The sequence below is a fragment of the Astyanax mexicanus genome, chromosome 23 (assembly GCF_023375975.1).
Source record: "Astyanax mexicanus isolate ESR-SI-001 chromosome 23, AstMex3_surface, whole genome shotgun sequence".
Lineage (NCBI taxonomy): Eukaryota > Metazoa > Chordata > Actinopteri > Characiformes > Acestrorhamphidae > Astyanax > Astyanax mexicanus.
This window is the reverse complement of record NC_064430.1, coordinates 17,377,449-17,402,009: the sequence shown is the minus strand read 5'-3', so window position 1 is coordinate 17,402,009 and position 24,561 is coordinate 17,377,449. Positions and strand designations below refer to the sequence as shown.

General features: G+C 38.1%; 1 protein-coding gene across 1 annotated transcript in view; it reads left to right on the top strand.

Moving 5' to 3' along the window:
- The window catches only part of pth2rb (parathyroid hormone 2 receptor b), a 113,815-nt gene that overhangs the window by 37,986 nt on the left and 51,268 nt on the right, over positions 1–24,561 (top strand). Inside the window, exons 4-8 of the mRNA XM_007257083.4 lie at positions 8,743–8,853; positions 9,672–9,787; positions 15,477–15,574; positions 18,306–18,489; positions 23,990–24,143. Of these exons, the coding sequence (XP_007257145.3) occupies positions 8,743–8,853; positions 9,672–9,787; positions 15,477–15,574; positions 18,306–18,489; positions 23,990–24,143 (663 nt within the window). The remainder of the gene's footprint in view (positions 1–8,742; positions 8,854–9,671; positions 9,788–15,476; positions 15,575–18,305; positions 18,490–23,989; positions 24,144–24,561) is intronic.

Here is a 24,561-nt window from a genome sequence, read left to right as displayed (position 1 = left end):
CTAAAGGCTTAAAGCTGGATTTGGATTGAACAGGGCTGGCCAAAGTCAAGGCTGGTCATTAGTTGAACCCTTGCGCTGCTTAAGGCAGTGATAACACGGTGTTGCTGTAAACTGACAGCAGAAAGGCGGGCAGCACGTCAGAGAGGAAAGAAAATATACAGTATCTTGGCAGTTTGTAATGAAGCATGTCACATATGGGCCGGAATACCATGCTATGTCTGACTTGTTTTTAAATTTGTTTTCCTTATTCATGAGATAAAAAGCTGACACCATTCTATTAGCATGTTTTAGAAAGCATGGCTGGCTATAGCGATAGAGAAACCCAGAGAGAAAGCAATTTATAGGAATAATAATAAAGAGTAAGTATTAGACATATACACCAATTAGGCAACATTTAAGTCAGCAAATTTCTTACACCCATATTGCATTTTTATATCTATAATTTCTTCAGTGATAGTTTGTCGGTTCTTGTACATTGTAATCAGGTTGCGTGTTGTTGTTAATGAATATTACTTGCTTTTGCGTATGCTCTCAGCGTCCTTCCCTGCCGCAACCGTGACACCATTGAAAAGCCAAAAATCAGTGTCTTATTAGAATCTTAGCCCAATTGGTATATTTGGCAGTGTGAGCAGTGTGCCAAGTCCTGCTAGAAAATGAAATCCTTATCTCCATAAAAAGTTGTCAGCAGATGGAAGCATGAAGTGCTGTAAGATTTTCTGGGAAAACACTGCACTGACTTTAGACTTGATAACAAAACACAGTGGATCAACACCAGCAGATGACATGTCTCTCCAAACCATCACTGATTGTAGGAACTTCACACTAGACCTCAAGCAGTTTGGACTGTGTGTCTCTCCACTCTTCCTCCAGACCCTGCTTCTTTAAATTAAATTCAAATTAAATGTAACATTTTTTGATGGTCAGTGATGGTTTGGAGAGACATGTCATCTGCTTGTGTTGGTTCACTGTGTTTTATCAAGTCTAAAGTCAGTGCAGTGACAGAAAATCTTACAGCACTTCATGCTTCTTTCTGCTGACAACATTTATGTAGATGCAGATTTCATTTTCCAGCAGGACTTGGCACACTGCCCACACTGCCAAAAGTACCAATTGATCTTATATAATATTCTAATTTTCTAAGACATTAATTTTTTTTTTATTGGCTTAAAGGCACACTGACATTTTTTTGGGAAAATTTTAAAATACAGTACATGCTTAATGCAGCTGAACAAAATAGGTTATGGGTATAGAAGAAGCAAGGAGGTGGTTGAAAAAGTTGAGAAAGTTACAGAGAATAAAGTTCCACAGAGAGAGAGAAGCAGCTGAGAGAAAGAAATGCTATGATTACAGGATCCTGTATCTGTTTTAACCCGAGGCTTATTTTTCCTACAGTGGAATCTTCTCGCAATTCACATTCAGTCTTTAGTCTATGTCTTAATTTAGCTCTGTGATCTCCAAAGGCTTCCCACACATTCTATCTGATGCATTTCTTCCTCATAGCAAGATTTGTTTAGGACCAGTCTCCATTATTGGCTGCCCCAGTGGAGCAGACACAGGCATTTTTGATCAAAGGCTTTAGAAACTACCTGGCTAATTGATTGCCGTTCCACTCAAAACCACCCATGGCAGTCAATTGGAAAAGCTCAGCAGGCACTTTTGTATTCACAGTCTATAGAGGACTGAGAATTTCTAGCTTGAATCATTGTCTGAGTCAAGCAGAATATGTAGAATAGTACTTAGGGGTGGGCGATATAGCTTTGGACTAATATTACAATATTATAGAATCATTTTGTCATAATATTATTGGTGATTTTTTTTTCAAATTAATTTTAACAATATTCTACTGCAATAAAATAAATATTATACCACAATTAGTTCCAACCCTGGAATGTGATTGGGTGAGAGGTGTTCTAGGAGTGCCATTATCAGTCGGTAATGCACTGCAATCGAAGCTCTCCATGTATTACTTTACCAGTTACAGGTAACCTAGCAATGATGCAAACAAACAGAGCAGCAACATTGTAAATAAATGATAGCAAGTTCATTAAATCTATTAGCTTCGAAAGCATTTGTTTCGATCTGAAACTGGAGGATGAAACACCTAAGACAGTTTGGCTCCAGGCTGAAGACCCTGTAGCTTTTAGACCTTTGTCTATTTCATAAACAGTAACTTACCAATAGTCTGATTTTTAACAAAAGAAATGGAACAAAAAAACTAGCATGAAACTAAGGGGTTCAGGTTAGTCAGGAAAGTGTGTTAAAACAATTATATTTTTTATGTCACCAGAACTCAATAAAACAACAAATAAAAATGCATAAAAAAACATATATTTAAGTTCTGGCTAAAGACCATGAGAATTTCCTTTCATAGTGTAGGCAATCTAGATCCATAGGCCCCCAATATGCCTTAATAATTCTATTTATTTTCTAAGATTTAAACTTTTAACTCCCAATTTAGCTAAGCCAATTGTCCCACCCATTTAGCTGCTACTCAGCTGTATATCCCCTATCACTAGTGATGCCACAAAACAAGGAGGGTGCATACTAGCACATGCCTCCTCCAACTTCCGCCTCTTTCTGAACTGCTTCTGATTTAGCTTTGCCGAGTAGCATCACAGCGCGCTTGGAGGAAAGCTCAGCAACTCTGTTTCGATACATCAGCTCACAGAAGCCTTATGCTGATCAACATCACCCTAGGAGTGATGAGGGGAAAGAACGTTGTCTACCAGGCCAGAGGGAGTCTGGTCAATTGTGCACGCTCAGGGCTCCGGCAGCTAATGGCAAGCTGCATGACCGGGATTCGAACCTGCGATCTTCTGATCTCCTGGACAACTCTGTGCCCTGCATTACTAAAGTTACTGCTTTATTGCTCCATGCGGTGGCGCTAATCATGAGAAGAGGGTAAACTGATATTATACTGTGAGATGCCTTGTATGTGATCAGTACTAATAAATAGTAAAAATGGGACACTTTTTGACTTTTACCAAGGTCTCAGATATTAATGAGCTTGGCTGTGGCTTATTTAGAGTCACTGCCATGAAAGGCCATCTGATGCAAATTTCTTTGTAAAGCTTTGCAAATTTGTCCAGACTCATTTATTTCAATAACTTTAACAAGACACAAGACACATGTAGATAAAACGACAGTATTTATTAAAGGCGGGACATATTGATAACAAAAGGGCACCATAAACAACACATCAAAAGAGTGGACAGACAGTCCAGGGTCATACACGGTGAATCCAATATCAGAGAATAGGCTAAAGCAAAAGTGAATAAACAAAAAAGGGGCCGGTAAAAGGCAATCGATAGAACAGAATAGGCAAGGCAAAATGGAAAGTCAAAGACAAAACGGATCAGCAATGGAAGACAAACAAGAAAAATGCATTGTATGAGAGCTAGAGAATGAGGTGCAATATTTGCCAAGGCAGTAAGGAAATGAGGGGTATTTATACACAGGAAAACAGGTGTGAGCAATCAGTTGCTTGGGGGGCGGGCAGAACACCATAGTGTCACAGTGGAGTGTGAGATTTCCGGTGAGGAGTCCAAAGGGGAGTCTGACAGCATCAGAACTGACAAGTTAAATAATTCTCATCTCTTTAGGAAATCATTTTTATTACAGTAAAGTGTGCTGCTTGTAAATATTTTTTTTATCTACTTCACAGCTGGAATAGTTCTATTCAAGTTTAGATTTAATAGGACTGTAAAAAATTAAAATATTTTACACTTCTAAGTTTTAAAGAAAATCATAAACAATTGTGTTAACTAAAATATTTAGTTTAGATAATTATAATTAATCTTTCATATGTGTAAAAACCTGAAATGTCATGTTTTCCAAGGATTCCCAACAAAATATATATATTTTTCCTGCACCTGCATTTACCAGTGATCTCCCAGCTCTGGACTTCATTGCCCAGAATATATCACACACTGACATCTCTCATCCACTTCCTCACATGACGGATCACATTACATCTCCCAGAACACAATCACCTGAGTATTGATTTCACCTGTTCATCTCAATATATGTACCCTTTCACTTCATTCACTCACTCACTTCCAGCCGAGTATTAGATTTGGTTCTGTCCGTCTGTACAAAGCAGTTCTCTTACCTGTTTATTGTTTATTCTGTGTATGACTCATTTTGCTTACTTTACTACAATTTTTCACCTTGTTCTACACATTTTACTACAATTTTTTGCTTTCCCCATTAGCAAATATTTAGTTTACATTTGAATTCGACAACAATACCCAGACAATACTTTTTTGATACGTCAGTTTTTGGATATACTCATCATATGTATTTATTTGAACAGCAAACTAAATATGGAAATAATTTCCATACTGTCACCATATAAGGTTACCATCTTATGCTTCAACTATAAATCTTTTCTCTAAGCATACTGCTGGATGTTGGCCAGTTTTTAGGAGTTATTTTTAATATATATGAGCAAGACATTCTCACTCTTTATCACCATTATTATTATTTTTTTTAGCATGATATCACCCTTCACTACACTCAAACAAACTTAAACCAACTTAATGATGGCCCAGTGGGGTTCTATCGGCATAATTTCACTGTTTTATGTCAGTTCTGCCTCTTTTCATCTATGCCTTCTTCTCATCGTCAGCATCGAAAGAGAGAAGGCTGAGGCAAGGATTTTATGCCAACCCCAAACCAGGACGTGCAGCCCCGCTCTGCCCCAGCTGGCTCGCATTGGACATGGTCCAGCTGGGACAGACTGGGGCTACGGGTCCTGGCTTGGGGCGGACCCATAGTTCTCCCACCTTCGCATGTCACAATATATACAGTATATATATAGATGCTGAATTAGTGTCTAGCCCCACACAGAACCTTAAATTAATTTTTTAATAGCACTTTCATTCCTATTCCTATATCCTGAGCCCAGAAGAGTTCCTGCAAAGACTTTTAGCCAATATGTAAGCTGCAAAGTTCTGACCTTATGTCATGTGTAAGTTGGGTTATGTGTGTGTCTGTGTGTGGGGGTACGTGTCTTATGCACTGCATGGCCTGATGGGATGAGTTAGATCAGTGAGTCACCAGACTACAGTGCAGTCACAGAGAGCAGGAACGATCTAAAGATGGAAAATGTTTTTCAGTGTAAAGCATTGAGAGCAGCTATCTGAGGGCTGTTAATGCCCAGAACTGCACGCTGACAGCCTGAATGGACATAGTGCTGTCTGTCTTTACAGAGCAGGACCTTATCTTAATCTCTTTGAAAAACAAGCTGCCATGGGGACAGCTGCTCCAGCTAATCCATAATTAACTGCTTACACCCTGTCAATCAACTTGACTTGAGCCGAAGCTGATTGAGCGCATTATTATTAGCTCTTTTGTGCTAAACCAATCATTATTCCCTGCTTTTAGAATTCCATTTAGATTAGATACTTGAATTTGTCATTTGAGCAGCATGAAGCCTGCAGAAGGGTAAGGAATTATTTTTGTTTTTTACAGATTTTAAGTTATGTGCAGAAATAAGGACATCACATCAAGTTTTTAGTTATTTATTAAACATTTTGATGTCACACTTCCCTCTGTCTCCAAAATTGATGCAGACTCTATTTCCCATAATGCCACTGACACTCACAGGACTCCTGATCATGATCATGATGGCACTCATTCGGTCTCAGTCACCTGATTATTGATTGATTTCACCTGTTTTCCTGCCTATATATAGCTTCTTCTTTGTTCAGTTCATTGCCAAGTTTTGACTAGCCAACTAGCATTACTTAAGCGGCGGAGGCGTCGTTAATTGTTTTTTTGTGTATGACTTTTTGTTTCTCTTTTTAACTGATTTTTGTCTAACCACTAATTGCTCAGTTATCTGGTCTTGTATCCATTTGGTATGTATTTCTTTGCCATTTATATCTTGCTGTTGCTAACGTAGATAATTTTTTGGCCTACCCTTTTTTTATCCTAGTCTTGTAATAGAGCCTTTTTTCTTTTTTAATGCCCATGTGTCTAAATTTTGTTCAGTCAAATCAAATAATCAGATCAAATTTATCTATATAGTGCTTTTTGCAACTGATGTTGTTGCAAATCAGCTTTACAGAAATGTGATCGCAGGATGGCAAGGAAAAACTCCCTTACAGCTGAAAGGAGTCCTGACATTTGACATATCAAATGTTGACTTTCACCTATAATCCACTCGTTCTTATAGTTCTCTCTAAGTTGTATTAATGCTGCACATAAAACTGTTCCTCAACCTCTATTGTCTGCAGTAGCTAGAAAAAGAAAATGTTCAGAAAAACAAGCACTTTTTTTTTTTTACAAAAAACAGCTCACTCATTCATTTATTCTACAGACCTAGATATCCTATGCATTTTAAAATGAATGAAAAACCTTTAAGAAATGTCTGTAAGTTGCATTACCTTAAAAAAACAACAATAATATGACTATTATTTATTTAACAAAAGGAGAAAGTAGGAAAAAAGAGATGCAAGAAGAAGCCCTTTATTCCTGTGTACAGTCATCAGGCAGCCTGTCACAGTCTAATAGATGTTTCCTATATGCTGAATTCTTTGAGCAGTGTGATATTTGACAAGCTTCTTGCATGCACAGCCCATTACATATGCCCACTTTGACCTTTCTAGTTCTTTGTATTAAGCCTTTTGTTTATGGATTGATTTACTTTGAGAAGTTTTGAGTCCTTGTCTTGTTGCATGGTAGATCTTAGATCAGGCCCAAAAATCCAGCTGTAATGAAATTCCAGCTAAGCAAGGTTTTTTTAAGTCTTACAAAGACTTTAAAGAAGAAAAATGAGTTTTCCAACTGTGTTTGAATTTGATCTAATCAAATTTCACTTCACTGATTTAAGCTGTGATTCCTAATGGAAAAACAAAACAGAAAAGCAACCAGCATGAAATAAAAAGAAAAGTTTTCAGAAGGTTGTTCTGTCATATTGTTTCCTTTCCAAAAAAGCTTGTTTACAGTGGAATCAATACTGTCAGGTTGGTACAGCCACTTCAAGCAATTAAAGCCATTTGATTGAGACAATTAACACAATGGTTATGTACGCTAAGTGTTTAGAATAGGAGGGCAGTGTAGCAGGTGAGTGACAGTAAAGGGACTCTGATAATATCAGAGCAATTTTCTTTCTATTATCCACCACCTGAACACACACACATACACACACACACACACACACACACTCTGCTCTTAGAAAAGCTCAAAAAAGTTATGTTGCACATTGTGTAGAGAGACACTTGCTAAAAATGACATGATATGTCCTCATAATCAAAAAAAATTCTATTGTCAGGGCTTTATTGTTGAACCTCTCTGATTATATGAGATTGTCCTGTTGCTCATTCTTTCCATTCTGGCATTCTGGCTGTTCAAAGCATTCTTTTATGCCTCGGAGAAGAGTTCGAATTCAAGCAGATGGAAGATTTTGAGAGGGTTCGCATCACAATAGCTCTGGGAAGTGGGAGCCTTATTGATGTATTGTGTGCCATACTGGTTGAGCATATATTTATTCATAGCATGCTGTAGGTGGTAGTGGATGGAAAGGGCACACTCCGGTAGCATAAAAGATATGAGAGATCTACACAATCCAAACCAGACAAGGGTTCACCATGTGTGAAGTGACCTAACAGCCATGATTGCGAATATTCAGCGAATAGCGATGCTCTCCATGAGCTATTTTGTTAGTGCCAACACCATTGGCAGATGGCTGCATGGTTATGGTGAAAACGGCCAACAAATCCATGTATGAAGGCACCGTGGTCACCTATCACTCATCCAGAATGCCTGGTATCATGGTGTGGGACTCAGTTTTGTACGATGCCAGATCACCTTTGGCCTTCATTATGCCAGGTTTACACTACACAACGTTCTGAGTTGTCAGTTGTTGTGCTGTTTACGCTACATGACTGGTTGTGCTGAAATCACGAGCCGTTGAGTTGTTGAAACTTTCACAATACATGACTGATTGGCAACAAAGGGTGACGAATTACACAACTTTTCACAGTGGGAAACTGCGGATTAAGCTGTCTGCTCTTCAAAAACATGTTTCTTCCTGAGAACATGCCAGAACTAACCTCACATGAGAACTATCGATGCCATGCCAAAGAATCTCTAGAGGAGAATATGTACTTGCAGTGAGTCCAACATGAACAGGTTCATATGGAGCAACTGAGTAAATTCAGAGTTTATAAATGTCTGATAATTTTATACTAAAATATGTACTTATGTCCTCAACACAGAACTATATCAAATGTTTCAGCGCCACAGACATAATTTTTTCAAACTCCCATTCTAAGCCATTTTGAACTCACAAACCGATCAGCTCATAGAAGTAAAGCTAGCGTCTTTACTGACTAAACCCAGTTTGTTGTAGAAAATGGAAGTTTTGCCTCTGAGCAGAATTTTTGTCGCCAATCAACGAAAAACTGTTGGTGACTGAAACACTGGGTTAAATGTAGTGTAAAATTAAATTAAAAAGGTGCCAATACTTATTTCAAGGGTTTTGCATGCAGCTAAGTCAAATTGACTTTTTCTTTCAGACTATTTTGTTTTGTTGCAGTACACACAATGAAAATGAACCTGCGTATAACAAAACACGAGTAACTGCAATACATATCGGGGAGAAATCCTTTTTTATATATATGTGTGTGTATATATATACACATATATATACAGATACTTGTCTAATTTAGTAAAATTTTTTGATGTTTTGATGTATATATGTGTGTGTGTTTATTTATGTTTATGTCTATGCAGATGAAGTATGTGCTCCTGGGTGGGATGGGCTCATCTGCTGGCCCCAGGGATCATTAGGGACCATCACCAAAGTGCCATGCCCCAGCTACATCTATGACTTCAATCACAACGGTATAACTTTTGCTTTTTGCTTTGTATATAGTTGTTGTTATGCAAAACCTTGTCCATCTCCATTATTGCATAAAGGTTTTTCCTCACTTTTGACAACATTTGAATTGGCAGTTGTTTTTTCTTATGGTGAATGGACCAATAGAAATGCCTTAAAATGACTCTAAATATGTTTTTTACATTGACTATCATCGAAAGTGAAGAAGATATTCAGTAGTAAAGGCATTGGTTCTTTATACTGTACATCATGACAAATCAAAGAACCATTTAAAGAACGTTTTGGTATTCCACCACCTGGAATACCAAAACCACCACCTAGCAACAGTAACCAAACCATACCACCGTGTAACCATGTCAAAAATGCTTCTGACGCAACTGGTTTGCGTTCCAGGTCATGGGTCTTCCAGCAGGACAATGACCCCAGATATACTTACGAAAGCACCCAGAGATGGATAGAAATAAATCACTGGAGAATTCTGAAGTGGCCAGCAATATAGAGCCCAGATATATATTACATTGAACACCTGTACATGAGAGATCTGGAGCAGTGTGAAAAAAAAGTGGGCCAACAATTCCAGTTGAGAGGTGCAAAAAGACTGTTCATTTTTATAGGAAGCGAACGATTTCCGTTATTCTTTCCAAAGGGTGTGCAACCAAATATTACGTTGAATGTGCCACTAATTTTGTCTGGACTTTCGCATGAAATTATATTAATTTGGGCTGTTTTTTGTGTCACCAATACACACTCATTGCTCACTTCTAGTGATGCTTGTTTTCTTTATCAAATAATTCTTTAATCATACAGCTGTGTTCCTCTCCAGGTTACGCGTACCGTAAATGTGATGTTAACGGGTCCTGGGTATCAGTGGAGAACAGAACGTGGGTAAATTACTCCGAGTGTCTTTGGTTTCTGACTCCAGGCAAGGAGAGAGGCAAAGTAAGTGACTGATACACTCACTGATAGTTTGGTTCTGCTTTTGTGTTTCTTGTTTGTTTGTTTTTTCCTAGATTTACCTCCTAATTTGGATCATGTGTACATAGGAGCCAAAAAACCTAGGGCCTAAGACAATTCTTAATTGAAAGCATCGTATTTTTGAGAATACTTTCGCTATTACTTTCTGGCCTGAGAACATATGTAGATAAAAGTGTGAGAGAGCACAAGAGTAAAAGTTAGAACACAAGCATGTGAGAGTTTGACAGAAAGTGCAAGTGTTCGAGTGTGTTGGGGAGAGAGAGAGAGAGAGAGAGAGACCAAGAATGTTTAAGAGTGTGAGTTTGAGCATTTTAGAGCACAAGCATGTGAGAGTTTGAGAGAGATAGAGCGAGCACAAGTCTGCAAGCATGCTGGGGGGAAAGAGGAAGTGTGAGTTTTAGAGTGCGAGCATGTGAGAGCACAAGTGTGCGAGAGAGAGAAAGAGAGAGAGAGAGAACATGAGACAACAAGTGTTTAAAAAAAAAGTGAAAAGTAGAGCTCAAGCATGTGAGTTTGAGAGAAACAGACAGAGTGTGCACACAAGTGTGCAAGCATGTTGGAGAGAGAGAGAGTCTGAGCGCAAGTGTGTGAAAGAGAGAGAGTGAGAGTAAGAAAACGATTGTTTAAGAGAGAGTTTAAGTGTGAGCCTGTGAGAGAGAGAAAGTGCGAGTGTGTTGGGGAGAGAGAGAGAGAGAGAGAGAGACCAAGAATGTTTGAGTGTGAGTTTAAGCATTTTAGAGCACGAGCATGTGAGAGTTTTAGAGAGATAGAGAGAGCACAAGTCTGCAAGCGTGAGTTTTAGAGTGTGAGCATGTGAGAGCACAAGTGTGCGAGAAAGAGAGAGAGAGCATGAGACAGCAAGTGTTTAAAAAAAAGTAAAAGTGAAAAGTAAAGCACAAGCATGTGAGAGTTTGAGAGAGATAGAGAGAGCACAAGTCTGCAAGCATGTTGGGGGAAATGGGAAATGTGAGTTTTAGTGTGCAAGAGAGAGAGAGAGAGAAAGAGCATGAGACAACGAGTGTTTAAAAAAAGTGAAAGTGAAGAGTAGAGCACAAGCATGTGAATTTGAAGTTCATGTTCAGGTGGAGGAGGAGAAAAAAGGCCAGGTGGTTTGCTTTTGCTGTTTCTTACAGCTATAACAGCTGCACAGTTACACCAAGAGATGTGTGGGTACGAGAGAGAAGCACGTAGCGCATGCCTAAAAGCAAAAAGACACGTGAATTCTTATTTGACCGTACAGTAAAGTTGCAGGTTCATGGATCGGATACGCATCTGATTTGATTTGAAATGTTCACACAGACACACGTGAGACCAAGTGTCTGAGAACATGCAAATGTGTATGAGAGAGCGTGAGAGAGCCCCTTCTCACCCCTCCCTCTTAACCATTGGTACCCGCAGTGGAAGAGATCCAGTTCTTGTTGGTTGGGTTTCTGCCAGTATATGTTGTGATGACGTGATCAAGCCTGCAGATAGAAAGTTCAAGAGCCTCTCAAGTGACTCTCAGTCTTTATTATATAGCATCTTTATTAGCTGTGTACCAGTCAGAGTTCCAGAATGTTTCCTTCTCTCGAAGCACAAGTGACTTCTTGTCTGTACATTTCCTTCATTAATTTGGCACCGTTAAAATCTTCCAGGAAGAGGGTAGAGAGTCCAATTCTCTCTTAGAGATGCACTGAATTCTAGCTAAACGGGATCAAATTAAACATTTGGCCAAAAGCATGTTGTCATTAGACTGTGACTCCTTTTAACCTTTGAATACATTAAATAGCTTAAGTTTATATTTTAATTAGAACATGGTTGTATACTTTTTACATTTTAATGTAACCAAACCATTTTTTAATAGTCTTATTCTTGTCACACATTTTGTTAGCTGTTGACTTCAGCAGTGCCATTTTAATCACACATTTACCTCAGCAGTACTATTATAGTCATACTTTTATGACTATAATTGGTAGTGCTTTTCTAATAATTTTCTTGAATCAGTGCAATTTTAGTCATAAAGGTACAGTGGTATGAAACATTTTGGGCACCCTTTATAATTTTCATGATTTTCCTTTATAAATCATTGCTTGTTCGTATCAGCAATTTCAGTTAAATGTATTATATAGCAGATGAACACAGTGATATTTAAAAAGTAAAATAAAGTTTATAGGATTTACAGAAATTGTGCAATAATTCCTCAAACAAAATTAGACGCCTTGTGCTAGTCATCATCCTCTGAGTGATGAGGTGGAGGAAAGAGCGTCATCTACCCACCCAGAGAGAGCAAGGCCAATTGAGCTTTCTTAGGGCTATGGCAGCTGATGGCAAGCCACATGACTGGGATTCGAACCAGTGATATCCTAATCATAGTGGCAATGCTTTAGACCGCTGGACCACTCTGCTCCATTTTTTCTTGCTCACAAGATATATAGAAGGGGAAAGGGGGTGAGCAAACAAAATAAATATGTCAGTGTACATTTTTTAGTTTGTTCATCTATTCAGATAAACACAAAATATTTGTGTGCCATTTCTGGCTAAATGTTATTAGTTGTCAAATATTTGGTGCATCCCTGCTCTTTCATTGTCTGATCTGATCCAGCAGTTTTAGCAATTTGTGCACACACAATTGAGGTGACAGCTCAAATTAAAAAAGGAGAATCTGGATCAAAGATAATTAAAAGGTGTCAACAGGTTAAGAGTACTGGATTTTAACTCTATACCGTGACCTTGTTGTCCCAGCACTGATAGAAAAGCAGATTCCTACACCTTTGCTCTTTGCATCTGTTGGCTTTATTCAGCTGAAAGCTCGATAGGTGATGTTCAGGGTCGGGTCTGAGAGCCGTGTTTTCATACAGCAGAGAGCAGATGAAGTTAAAAAGTCTTTGCTGGTTTTATTTATATATTTCTTTTTTCATTTTATTTTATTGACATTGCAGTTTGAAGGGGGAGAAGATGTGAAAGTATTTCGAACTCCATGGTGTCTGAGGTTGGCTGAGGTGTCTGAAAGCCCGCTAGTTTGAGCAGGGCCAGGGCACTCGTTGTAGGACTTTTAAAAGCCTCTGATGGTTTGTGCATAAAAGCTGGAATACTTTCTGGTGAAGTTTTGTCTTTGAGTTTTTTTTAAGTCTGACACATACTGTGCTCTCCAAACGTATTGGAACATTGAGGTCAATCCCATAATTTCTGCTGTAGACTGAGAACATTCGAGTTTGATATTAAAAGACTAATATGAGTCAAAAGATTAACACGAAGATAGCACCTTCTGTCTGAACCCATCCATTTTCCTAATGAGCAAAAGTATGATGTGACATGTGACTGTCAGGTGTGTCCCGATACATTAGTTATTCACACTGCAGGTGAATCGGATCATGGTTCACAAGTTCTGGACCAAGACCACTTGTCTTGGTTGGTCCAAACTTTGGTCCTTTGGTCCGACCAAGAGAGGTGGCTGCGAGAATTTTTCAAATGTTTTTTTTTTTTTTTCAAATTTTTTCCATTTTCTCCCCAATTTACATGGCCAATTACCCAACCCAGTCATTAGGACTCCCCTATCACTAGTGATGTCCCAACACACCAGGATGGTGAAGACTAGCACATGCTTCCTCTGATACATGTGAAGTCAGCCACCGCTTCTTTTTGAGCTGCTGCTGATGCAGCATTGCCGAGCAGCCAGCGCTGTGTTGTGGACATGTGGGGAGAGAGAGCGCAATCTACTCACCCAGAGGGAGCAGGGCCAATTTTGTTCTCTCTGAGCGCCAGCAACTACAAGAGCTGCATGAGCTGGGTTTTGAACCTGCGACCTTCAGCTCATAGTGGCAGTGCTTTAGATCGCTGTAACACTCGGCGCCCCTCCATTGCACAAGTATTGTTCATAGCAAGCACAACTGTTTGAAATGTCCTGAAGAAGAAAGTCGTCACTGGTATACTAAAGGAAAACCAAGACCAAGACCAAGGAAAACCATAGCAGTTGATGAAAAAAAACCTAAGACAACTGTTAGTGACATCAGCAACAACCTCTAGAGGGCAGGAGTGAAGGAATCACAATCGATTGTTTATATAAAGCTTCATAAACAAACGTACAGGGGCGTAATTAGCAGTTGAAAGCCACTATGAAAGTACTGTGACAAACCAGTGGACTGATTAGGGACTGATGAGACAAAGATCAACATTTACCAATGTGATAAAAGTCTAAAATTTGGAGAAAGAAAGGATCACAATGGGGAAGAAAATTGGGGAGAAAAGGGGGACAAAACAGAATAGAAATTAGATTAGAGGTGATTTGCACTGCTGAAGTTGTGTTTTGTTGCTGTGTCTGCAGGTTTTAAAAAAAGTACGCTAAAAAAAAAATTGTATATTTTTGTTTGTAAACCATGACATAAATACATTTAGGGTATTTAATTAATGCACCGTCAAAAAAGTGGCAAATGTAAAAAAAACCTGTAGAAAACTTTTTTTTCTGAGTTTTCTTATTCACATGCAAAACAGTGTCTCCAGGGGTAATAGCTGTAAAATCGAGGACACCATCTGGAACTGAGAAGGGTATCGGCCCTGACACTGATGGATTAGATAGATGTCTTTGAAATGACTACAAAGAGGGCTAAATAAGGTAGTGCTGAGTAAGAAGTTCAGAGGTTCTTTAAGGATACTGACAGCAGCACTTAATCACTAAACAGGTTCCTCTTTGATCAAAAATTAACAAACATACCACACTATACAATCTTCTGCTGCCCCCTTTCAACTGTTCTTAAGTTATGGAGGAAGTGTACTCATCCTACTGCACAACAGAATGTCTGATCAACAAAAAAAACACTAAGGCCAAAACCATATTTTTTGCATTAATAGCTGAAATGTGTTCCCCTGAAGTAATAAAACATCCTAGTGCTGTTTAAAAAAATATATAAAGTATTCTTAACCTTTACAAAACACTTTTTTTGCGGTCATTCCCATCTCTGCAGTGCCCTCAAGTTCAACTGTGCTATAAAGGATTTTGTGCATGAAAAATGCAAATATGCAAATCAGTCAATCAATAATACCGTCCTGGTGTTTTTAATCAATGGGATGACAGTGAGTGGGCGGGGCCAGTTTTATTTAAAGAACAGTAATCTATCAGGTCTGCTCTTCACAACACGTTTGTGGAAGCGTATCGTGACCCGAACAAAAGAGATTTTTGAGGATCTCGAATAACATTGCTTTTCCCGTAAATGACCTGCTCCACACCTTCACAGTGTGAATGCGTGGGTCAGTTCCCTCTGCTGAGAAGCATAAAAGTAGAGCAATCCTGGCTTTTAAAGGGAACGTGAGGCAAGTGACACATTGATTTATTTATGATGTATTTTACGTTAAGCCCAAAACACACCTGTGACTAATTAACAGAAGTAGTAAATGCCTTTTGCACGTTTCAAACAGCACTAGGCGTACTTTTCCTGTCGTTACGATAGCAAAGACACACTAACGCACTAAAACAAGCTGCTCACTTATAGATTAATCGCTAAAATACCCTAATACAATTGACCAATAACGAGAATACTTTTCAATTACATAATATTCATTTGAATTACTTTTGCTTTCTACAGGTCTGGTTTTGTCAGCATAACCTGTGTTTTGTAAACAGTAACATTTTTATATATTTTTCTCTATATTATTGTTTTTTTTTTGTCTTTCTATCTTTCAGAGGGACTTTTTTGAGAGGCTGCACATCATGTACACAGTTGGCTACGCCGTGTCTTTCAGCTCCTTGCTGGTTGCCATCTTTATCATCGGCTACTTCAGGTACAACGTCACACGCTGGCTTTGTAAAGCCTCTTAAGATGTGCTTGTATGTGGGAGAACTGTGAAGAGGTTCAGTGGAAACGTGCCATAACATAAACAGTAAATACATTTGAGGCAATGCAGCCTAACTCTAGTGGAGAAGCTCCATGTACACAGCCTTTTAGACAGTCAGCATGGAATGTGTACAGTGTATTAAAACGATGGCATGGTATTTATTTGAGGACTCTTAAAGACTTGTTGATCTATTGCAAATCCAGTTATGAATAATAATATCATTTTGTCCACAGTTATGCACAGTTATTAAGGAAATGCCAGTTTTCTGCAGGTGCCATCAGCATGTTCAGTGTTCCCAGTGTAGCAGTAGGGTGGAGAGAAGTTGTAGGCGGCAAACGTGAGAAGGCTTGCTTCCGGATTCACACAGAAACATGGATGCATGCAGTACTTGGTGAGAAGTCCAGATAAATTACCAAAATAGCAATTTAAAACAAAGAAACTCAGAGAGATGAATACACCAAAGCATAAACTACAAGCAGAATTCAGAGAATAAAAGGAAAACAAACCCTGCAACCTCTGATTATGCAGTAAAACACAGGTCATTATGAGTGGGCGATTGCACGGCCTAGCTAGAGCCAGTGTGACCTTTGTAACCTGCACAGGAAATGTGCAGAGGCTAATATATAAAAAAACAGCTGTGTTGTAATCTTTGTACAGTACACAGATACAGTAAAAGGAAATAGTTAGCATTGTCTATTAGGAGATATGCACATTTGATCTTCATTTAAACACTACTGAGTGATGAAGGTAATAATACAACTAAACTACACACAACTGAAAACGAGATAAAAATATATTTTTTTGTACAATTTGATGAATAAAAATGCATTTTTTTGTGAGGAAAGGGTTATCACAAATCCATCTCCATATTCACAACTCAGAAGATTAAAATTAGAGAAGATTTTCGAAGCAGTCTGTCTTATTTAAATCTAATATACACTAGTTTGTTTTGGTGCACAGGAATCTGAGAAAGGTTTCAAGGATATCTCCTTTAAAAATCAGATGTTCAACTGCCGTAAAGCCATTAACAGTGCATTTATAATGATTAACCACCTTCAGTTTTTTCCCTTTTATCACTTTTATAAATGTGTAACACTCAAAACACTAGTCAGACACAGATAACAAAATGGTGAAACAAAGCTTTAAATAGGATGAAAACAACACAAATGTGACCAACACAGACATGACCAAACTCAGAATCACAAATCAGGAACCGAGCAAAGAGTCAAATAGCCAGAGAGCCACACAAACCAGACAAACACAACTAGAAATGACAAAATTAGAATGAATGGAGATCAGTAACTAGACAGAAAACTGTTAGAATAGAATAACTCAGTGAGCAACGGTAAAGTTGGCAATACTTCGCAAACTTCACGGACAAACAGACGTATTTATACAATGTGGGAATGTGTGTGATGAGTGACGATGAAGGTGTGAACATTTCCTGATTGGTTGGTGGGTTGCTCTAAACTACCTAAGATTTGCCCCCCAATTAGACTTGCCGCTTCATTAATCCACATGGTGGCGCTAATCAAAAATTCCATAATTGCTGGTATTTGCTTATATAGGAGTATTTTATACTCTTCAGCAGTGAATGTCTTGTCAAGCACAGTATAGTGATATAATTGTTATCGTGGGCAACATATCGTGGTGAAATCGTATTGTGAACTTAATGAACTCATTAGATCTTAAATTGACTTATTTGAACTCATTTAAAGTGTATACAATGATGCATAATACAGCTAGAGGCATTTTATGAGGGAAAAAAAGGATTTTGTGGACTAATTAAGTAGAAAATTAAACTCTGCGGTCGCAGTCATCATCTAAGTATGTTTTGCAACTAAGCAGCACGTGATGAAGAGAAACTTTTACACACTTAAGACTAGGTGTTCTGGCCAGTGGCATAAGTGGTTCTAAGGTATTTGGGGGCCCCAGTCAAACTCACCTCCAACAATACCTTGAACTGATTTTATGTGGTACAAGGCTCTCAAAAATCTACCAAAATGTTTAAGTATGACTTTGGTAAGCAATGAAGCCACACTGCTTGATGGATTGGATCATTACGACTACCATAGTCAAGAGCCTCACGGAGTAATACTTAGCATAATAGCCTCTATTATCGGCCATTTCAGTCAAAACATTGGAAATCTAAGCCTACTGTAAATAAACTGAGACAATTTACTTAAAATTTACTTACCCAAATAACGTTTTTCAGGAGAGAAATGAGTGTAGATTAAAATCCAGGTTTTTTTTTTTTTTGAGAATTAAGGTTTCGGTTATATAGGCACCCACCTCAGCGACAAAACCTGCGGAATTAGAAGGGTCCCCTGTTATCACCCACCTTACTTTCTACTTAAAGTGCCTAAATTAACTGAAAAATATGTATACCTAAGCTTTTATTTTAATAATAACAACCCTTAACGTGATATTAGTGACTGATAATGTGTGTAATAATGCATATTTTCGAATCCCTGTTCTGTGTGATAATATTAGGAAAACATGGTGACACCCTTGTTTATTCTTTAATGTAGGCGTACTTAGTAATGTGCTTAGTATTGTCGCTTAGTCATTGACATTGCACCTTATAGTCTGTAAAATATGGTACATGTAGCAACAGAAACAATAAAAAAAGCTTTATGTTCAAACTGGTTTCTTCTGTTTTTTATTTTGTATACAGGCGTCTTCACTGCACCAGGAACTACATCCACATGCACCTGTTTGTTTCCTTCATGCTGCGAGCCATCAGCATCTTTGTGAAGGACCGGGTGGTGTATGCTAATGGCGGAGTGCAGCAGTATGACGCCATGCTCATGGACGACATCAACACCGTCTCCATCGGACCTCTAGACAAGACTCAGTATGTAAGTCCAGCAGAGATTTGCTTTTAAAGGGTCTGTTTAGTTAAAAAACATGTATCATGTGTCATGGTGTTTTAGTCTGGACCGCTTTTTTTAATGGGATGCAATATAGGACAGCCAATCAGAACAGACGTCAGCCTTAGTGATAGTAAAAATAGTGTAACCTAAAAAAAAATCTGGTCAGTGTTGTTTTTTCATATCAGCTTTGAGCCACTTTAGTATTTCTTCTTAAAGCTGATACAGTACTAGTCTAAAGTTTGGACACATCTTCTCATTCAGTGTTTTTCTTTCTTTATTTGTTTATTTAATTTATATTCTATTTTACATTGTAGATCAATATTTAAGGCTTGAAAATTAAGGGACACATATGGAATTACATAGTTTGTCCTCCAGAATCCCCTGACCTTAACCTGATGAACCTGATGATTTGGGATAAGCTGGAGCTTTAAAGCATGAAGTAGAATCTAAAGTATAAAACATATACTGGTTTGTTAAACACTTTTTTTCACAGAATAATTCTGCATGTTTTCCTGTATAGCTTTAATAAAGTATTCAATTTTAAATTTACAGTGTAAAACATTGAATGAATAAAGGTGTGTCCAAACTTTTTACTGGTACTGTATGTATTAGCGTATTTGCATAAACAAATTGATATGTACATGCTTGCCATATTAGGGACAGATTAAATCACATTAGACAGATACTCTTAAATTTATGCATGTGATCCATTTTAAGTGAAGATTGACATTGATTAATGAGGCTCATCATTTAAATGTAGGCTAACAGTGATGGTCAGATATGCAGTATTATAATGGAGGAAATTGCTCAGGGAGAGAATACATTTCCTTAAAGCAGAAGATTACACTTTCATGAGAATGTAGAATGACAGCAATGATTTTATACATTCAGATGACAACATTGTTCCTAACAGGTCTTTATTTAGGTCTAAGCTGTTTTTGTGACATAACCATGATAAATTATTTATCAAGTGCACAGCTCAACACATACAAAAGGCATGTACTAATTTTCCTAATTAACAATGGGTGTGTTGGGTGTAACGTGAAGTAACCCAATTAGTGTGTCACTTGACATTCCCTTTAAGAGTCAAAGAGCCAGGTGCGCTCTGACTTTGGCGGATAGCTATTTTTTATTTGCGGATTGCTTTTTATGAGAGGAAACTGATCTGCTCGTTCATGCTGTGAAGGAGCGTGAGCAGGTCATTTACAGGAACAGCAATGTTATTTTATTCTTTATTCTGCTAAGTGTTGAAGTAAATGTTGGGTTTGCACACTGCTGTGTGTCCTTGTGTGTGTACACATGTTGAGTGTGCATGGTGCACCTGAGTTGCTAAGATAGCAATGAACATCTGAGAGTTGACTGTTGTCAGGGTTCTAATTAGTCAGTGGTGCACCTGTGTTTTCTGCTGACAAGATAGCAATATGGCAGAAATTGACTGTATTTTTTGCACTATAAGGCGCATTTTCAATGAACGTCTTTTTTTCTGGTCTATTTTCATACATAAGGCACAACAGATTATAAGTCACATTATGCGACAGTAGAGAACAGGGTTGTCGCCATGTTTTTCTTCTAATTCAGTAGGTCTTGTTGCTAAAGGCATCTAAGGAATTTCGGTGAGTAAAGTGCTTCCGTTTATTTACAGTAAGCTTAGATTTCCAGATTTCTACTAATTTTAGCGGTTCGTCCCATGTAGCTTGTTTTAACATAATAAACACATAGGCAACAGTCTGATATACTCACCTCTCAATGGTGAAAGAGCTAGTGCTTGTGTGGTTAGCAGCTAATGCTAATGCTGCTCCAGCAGTGCTAGCCATGGTTAGCAGCAGGCTACAGGCTGATAATACTTATCTCTGATTGGCTAAAGACCTAGCGCTTAGCACAGTTAGCAGCTAATGCTAATACTGTGGAGTAGCTTTACTGCTCATTATAACCTGACTGGTAAAATTCATATATAATGCACACCAGATTATAAGGCACACTGGCGATTTTTGGGAAATTTAAAGGATTTTAAGTGCGATTTACGGTACCTGAACACACTTCACTTTCTTACCACTATGCCAATCAGTGTAGATGTATTCAGCTGCGTCTTTAAACGTCACAGGTGCAAGGCTTAAAAATAGACTGTTGACGGAGTGTAAGCTAGCAATGAGCATCTCAGCATGCCTTGTGCAGGGTGTAAGATAGGGCCTCTAGGGTTGGCCTGGATGGATGAGAAACAATTCACAGAAATCTATTTTGATATTTAAGAGTTAATAAAGATTAGAGGAGAAATGTAAAAGTTTGTAGAAATTAGTGTAAATAATTTATTTAGTCCAAAAATCAGAAGAAATTAGCAACTGTTGAACTAATCATTTGACAGAATATATAAGCACAGTTGGGTTTCTTTTACTGATAAAGTGAATCACAGAAGTTGGGGATTAGGCTAAGTCAGAATTTGTCAATTCACATGATAAAAGACAAAAAGTATTAAAAATCAAAACTCAAAACACAGACACCAGAGTGAGCTCAAATTTCCAATGGCACAGAAACTATTGACAGACATTTGAGACTTTACAGAAAGTCTGTTTTGTTCAGCAAATAAATAGTCATGACGTCTGAATGACTGGATGCCTGTTTACACCTCTATCGTTTATAAATGTTTACAAGGAAATGCTGAAATTCCCAAATTTAACAAACAATAAATTGAATAGCTTTACTCTTCCACTCTGGGATCTGGACCATGATTGCCTGGATCGGTACTGATATTGTAATTCGGGAACTTTGTGCTGTTGGGTGGCAGATCTCTTGGAGCTGTAATGAGTTTTGCACTGCAGTTCTTTTCAAAAGTGGAGCCCCAGTGAAGTCAATTAATTTAGCATTAGATTAAATCAGTCAGGGGCTGAAAATAGCAGGTGGTACTGTTTATAGTGGCTGAATTGTTTGGTGAGCTAAAACTGTTTTATCACAGGATGTTTGAAATTAGCTCAGTAAGGACTTCTTTGAAAATGAGAGAAATGGATTGAGATGCTGTGGAACTAAGAATGTAACCGAATGAGTCCTTTTATAATGATTTCTAACGATTGCTTGATGGAGTCCACCGTTGTCTTGAAATGCTTGTTTTCTGCTTTTTGAAAAACTAGGATGCTTTGAAGTCGATTACCTGAGTGTTATTTTTGATTCTGAGCTCTGTACTGTGCCTCAAGTAAAAGCTTCTTATAATATGAGAAACATTAATAAAGTTAGGCCTTTGATGCAGAGACATTTCTCTGTGTTTGTGTTACAGTAGACGAAATGAACGTATTATTGTTAGAGTCAATATCAATATAACATGCCTATTTTCTGTCCACTGCAAAGTTGTTTAAATTTCCTACAGAACTTTGGGCCCTATTTTAGTGACCTGTATGAACTGTCGACCAGGCACCGTGCAGCTTGATTTAGGATGTGTCAGTATGTCTTTGCTATCATAACGATGGGAAAAGTACACCTTGCTCAGCTCTTGTTGCTCTGTGTTTTGGGCGTAACGTGAAATATAGCAATCTGCGTGTCACTTGCCATTACCTTTAAGAGCCAGATGCACTCTTACTTTGGCGAGCTGCTACAGTGCAGGTACCTGGATGTGTCCAACGTTTTTCAGCAAGGGAAACTAGACAAGACATTTATCTATATTTTTGTTAATGTAGAATGATGCTATTTTATTTTGTTTGCAGTGCATTGTTAATTTAAAAGTTTGCATTCTTGCCAACAGGCACCGTTTTACTCTTAACATCTGTCTAGGTTTTAATCAGTCAGTGGCGCACCTGCGTATTCCATTGCTAAGGTAGCAACATGCCAGAAACACACCTCACTTTAAGATCACCACACCCATCAGCATAGATATATTCAGAAGCACTGTTGGTATTTAAACACCGTAGGTGCAAGGCATAAAAGTAAAAAACTGTTTGCAGGGTGTAAGATAGCAATAAACACCAGAATTATCCTTCATTTTAAAGTGTTTTATTGTATTTTATAAAGTTTTTTATGTGAATTTGTGCTTTCTGCCTTATCTTCAGTGCTCCATGCTTCATATTGGAATAACCCTGGAACAACCTTTTATATCAGTGACATTACAATGTTCCCACCATTTTAATTTCTATTTATCAAGGTACTGAAGACACTCTCTGCAAATAATAATATTAATTTCACTTAATATTTTTCATATTGTCCAAATACTTATATCAGAGCTTAAACTGTCTGGGTGTTCAGGGTGCTCAAGTGGACTAAGGCACTGCCACTATGATCAAGAGATGGCTGGTTCGAATCCCTGTCATGCAGCTTGCCATCAGCTGCTGAAGCCCTGAGAGAGCACAGTTGGCCTTGATCTCTCTGGGTGGACAGATGACGCTCTTTCTCCTCATCACTCCAAAGGGTGATGTCGATCAGCACAAGGTATCCGTGAGCTGATGTATTGAAACCAAGTCACTTCGCTTTCCTCCAAGTGCTCAATGCTGCATCAGCAGCAGTTTGAAAATAGTCGGTGGCTGATTTCACATGTGTCTCCTTGTGTTGAGGCATCACTAGTGATGGGGGATGTACAGCTGAGTAGCAGATGACAATTGGCCTAGCTAAATTGGAAAAAAATGTTAATAAATAAAAAAAAGCTTAAACTGTTTACCTTCTCTGTTAAAATATTAAAATAAATTTTGAAAAGAAATAATTATTTGAAACAGAACAGGGTCAGCATGAACAATTCAGAATGTGTATAAACTTAGGTCAACCATGATTTCATCAAATGCATATTTTCTCTCAGATTTTCATAAAATTTTGTATAATGCAGTTTATCATGACATGGTGGACACATCCAAAATTATTAAGCAGGAAAAATATGATTTCTCTGTAGTTTGAAGTATCAAAATAGGATTCATGTAACATTGATTAATTAATTAAGTATTAAGTAAGATTAAACAATTGTCAATTACTTAGGTCAAGTTGTAAATGGTAAAAAACAGTAAAATTCAGTAATCATTGGTTTGTAACAGCACCACAATACACAAAGTGCTAGGACAGAAATGCAGTGGGAAAGGAGTAATGGCTGCTTAGTTACAAAACAGGCCGAAGGGGTTAGAAGGGTTTTTTAGAAGAAAATATGTGTGAATGTTTACAGAGACTACTGCCCACCTGTGCTTTGAGATTCTTAGGGAGCATTCACAGAGATATCCACAAATGTTGTTTTGCCGTGTGTCTCTGTATTGTGGCGTCGTGACTTGGGTCAGCCTAAAAAGGATAGTGTTTTTAAGGTAAGGTTACTGCTTTCATGATTCATGGTCAGCTGTACGTCTACGACAGCTGCTGAGGCTCATGGTCGCAAGTGCACTCCTTGTTTTAATTATAAAATGTGGGTTTTTGGAGTGGACCTGTTTTAAAAGCATGTTCATTAGCACTATTCTCTTTTTGCCTGATTTGTCTATTTCTCCACAGTATGATTAAAATAATAACATATATTTCACTGTTGTGCAATTCATTTGAACAGGTTGGGTGCAAGATCACAGTTCTGCTCTTCATCTACTTCCTGGCAACCAACTACTACTGGATCTTGGTAGAAGGACTATATCTGCACAGCCTCATCTTCATGGCCTTTTTCTCAGACTCCAAGTACCTCTGGGGATTCACACTTATAGGATGGGGTGAGTTTGTGTTTGCAAATACGTATTTTGCTTGTATTTAACATGTCATCAACATATATGAAGATTTCCAAGGAGACTGTAGGAAATGGGAGAGGAGATTTCTGCCCATGGTACTGTAGGAATGATTCTGGTAGATTAATCAGGCTGTGGATTAGAACTTGGAGACCCACAATGAATGAGAACATTCAGTTTAGTGACTCAGACAAAAGGGAGATTGGGATTTGGAAGGAGGGGAGTTAATGGGAGTAATAATTGATGGAAAAAGACAAATAAATGATTGCAGGTCAGGTCAGAAGTACAGTGTATACTGTATTTATTCTATTGTCTAATCTATTCTATGCATTCAGTATCACTGATGGGATCCATCATTCATATACCAGACCAGCTTGGAACCTACAGACAACACTTTCTGACTCCC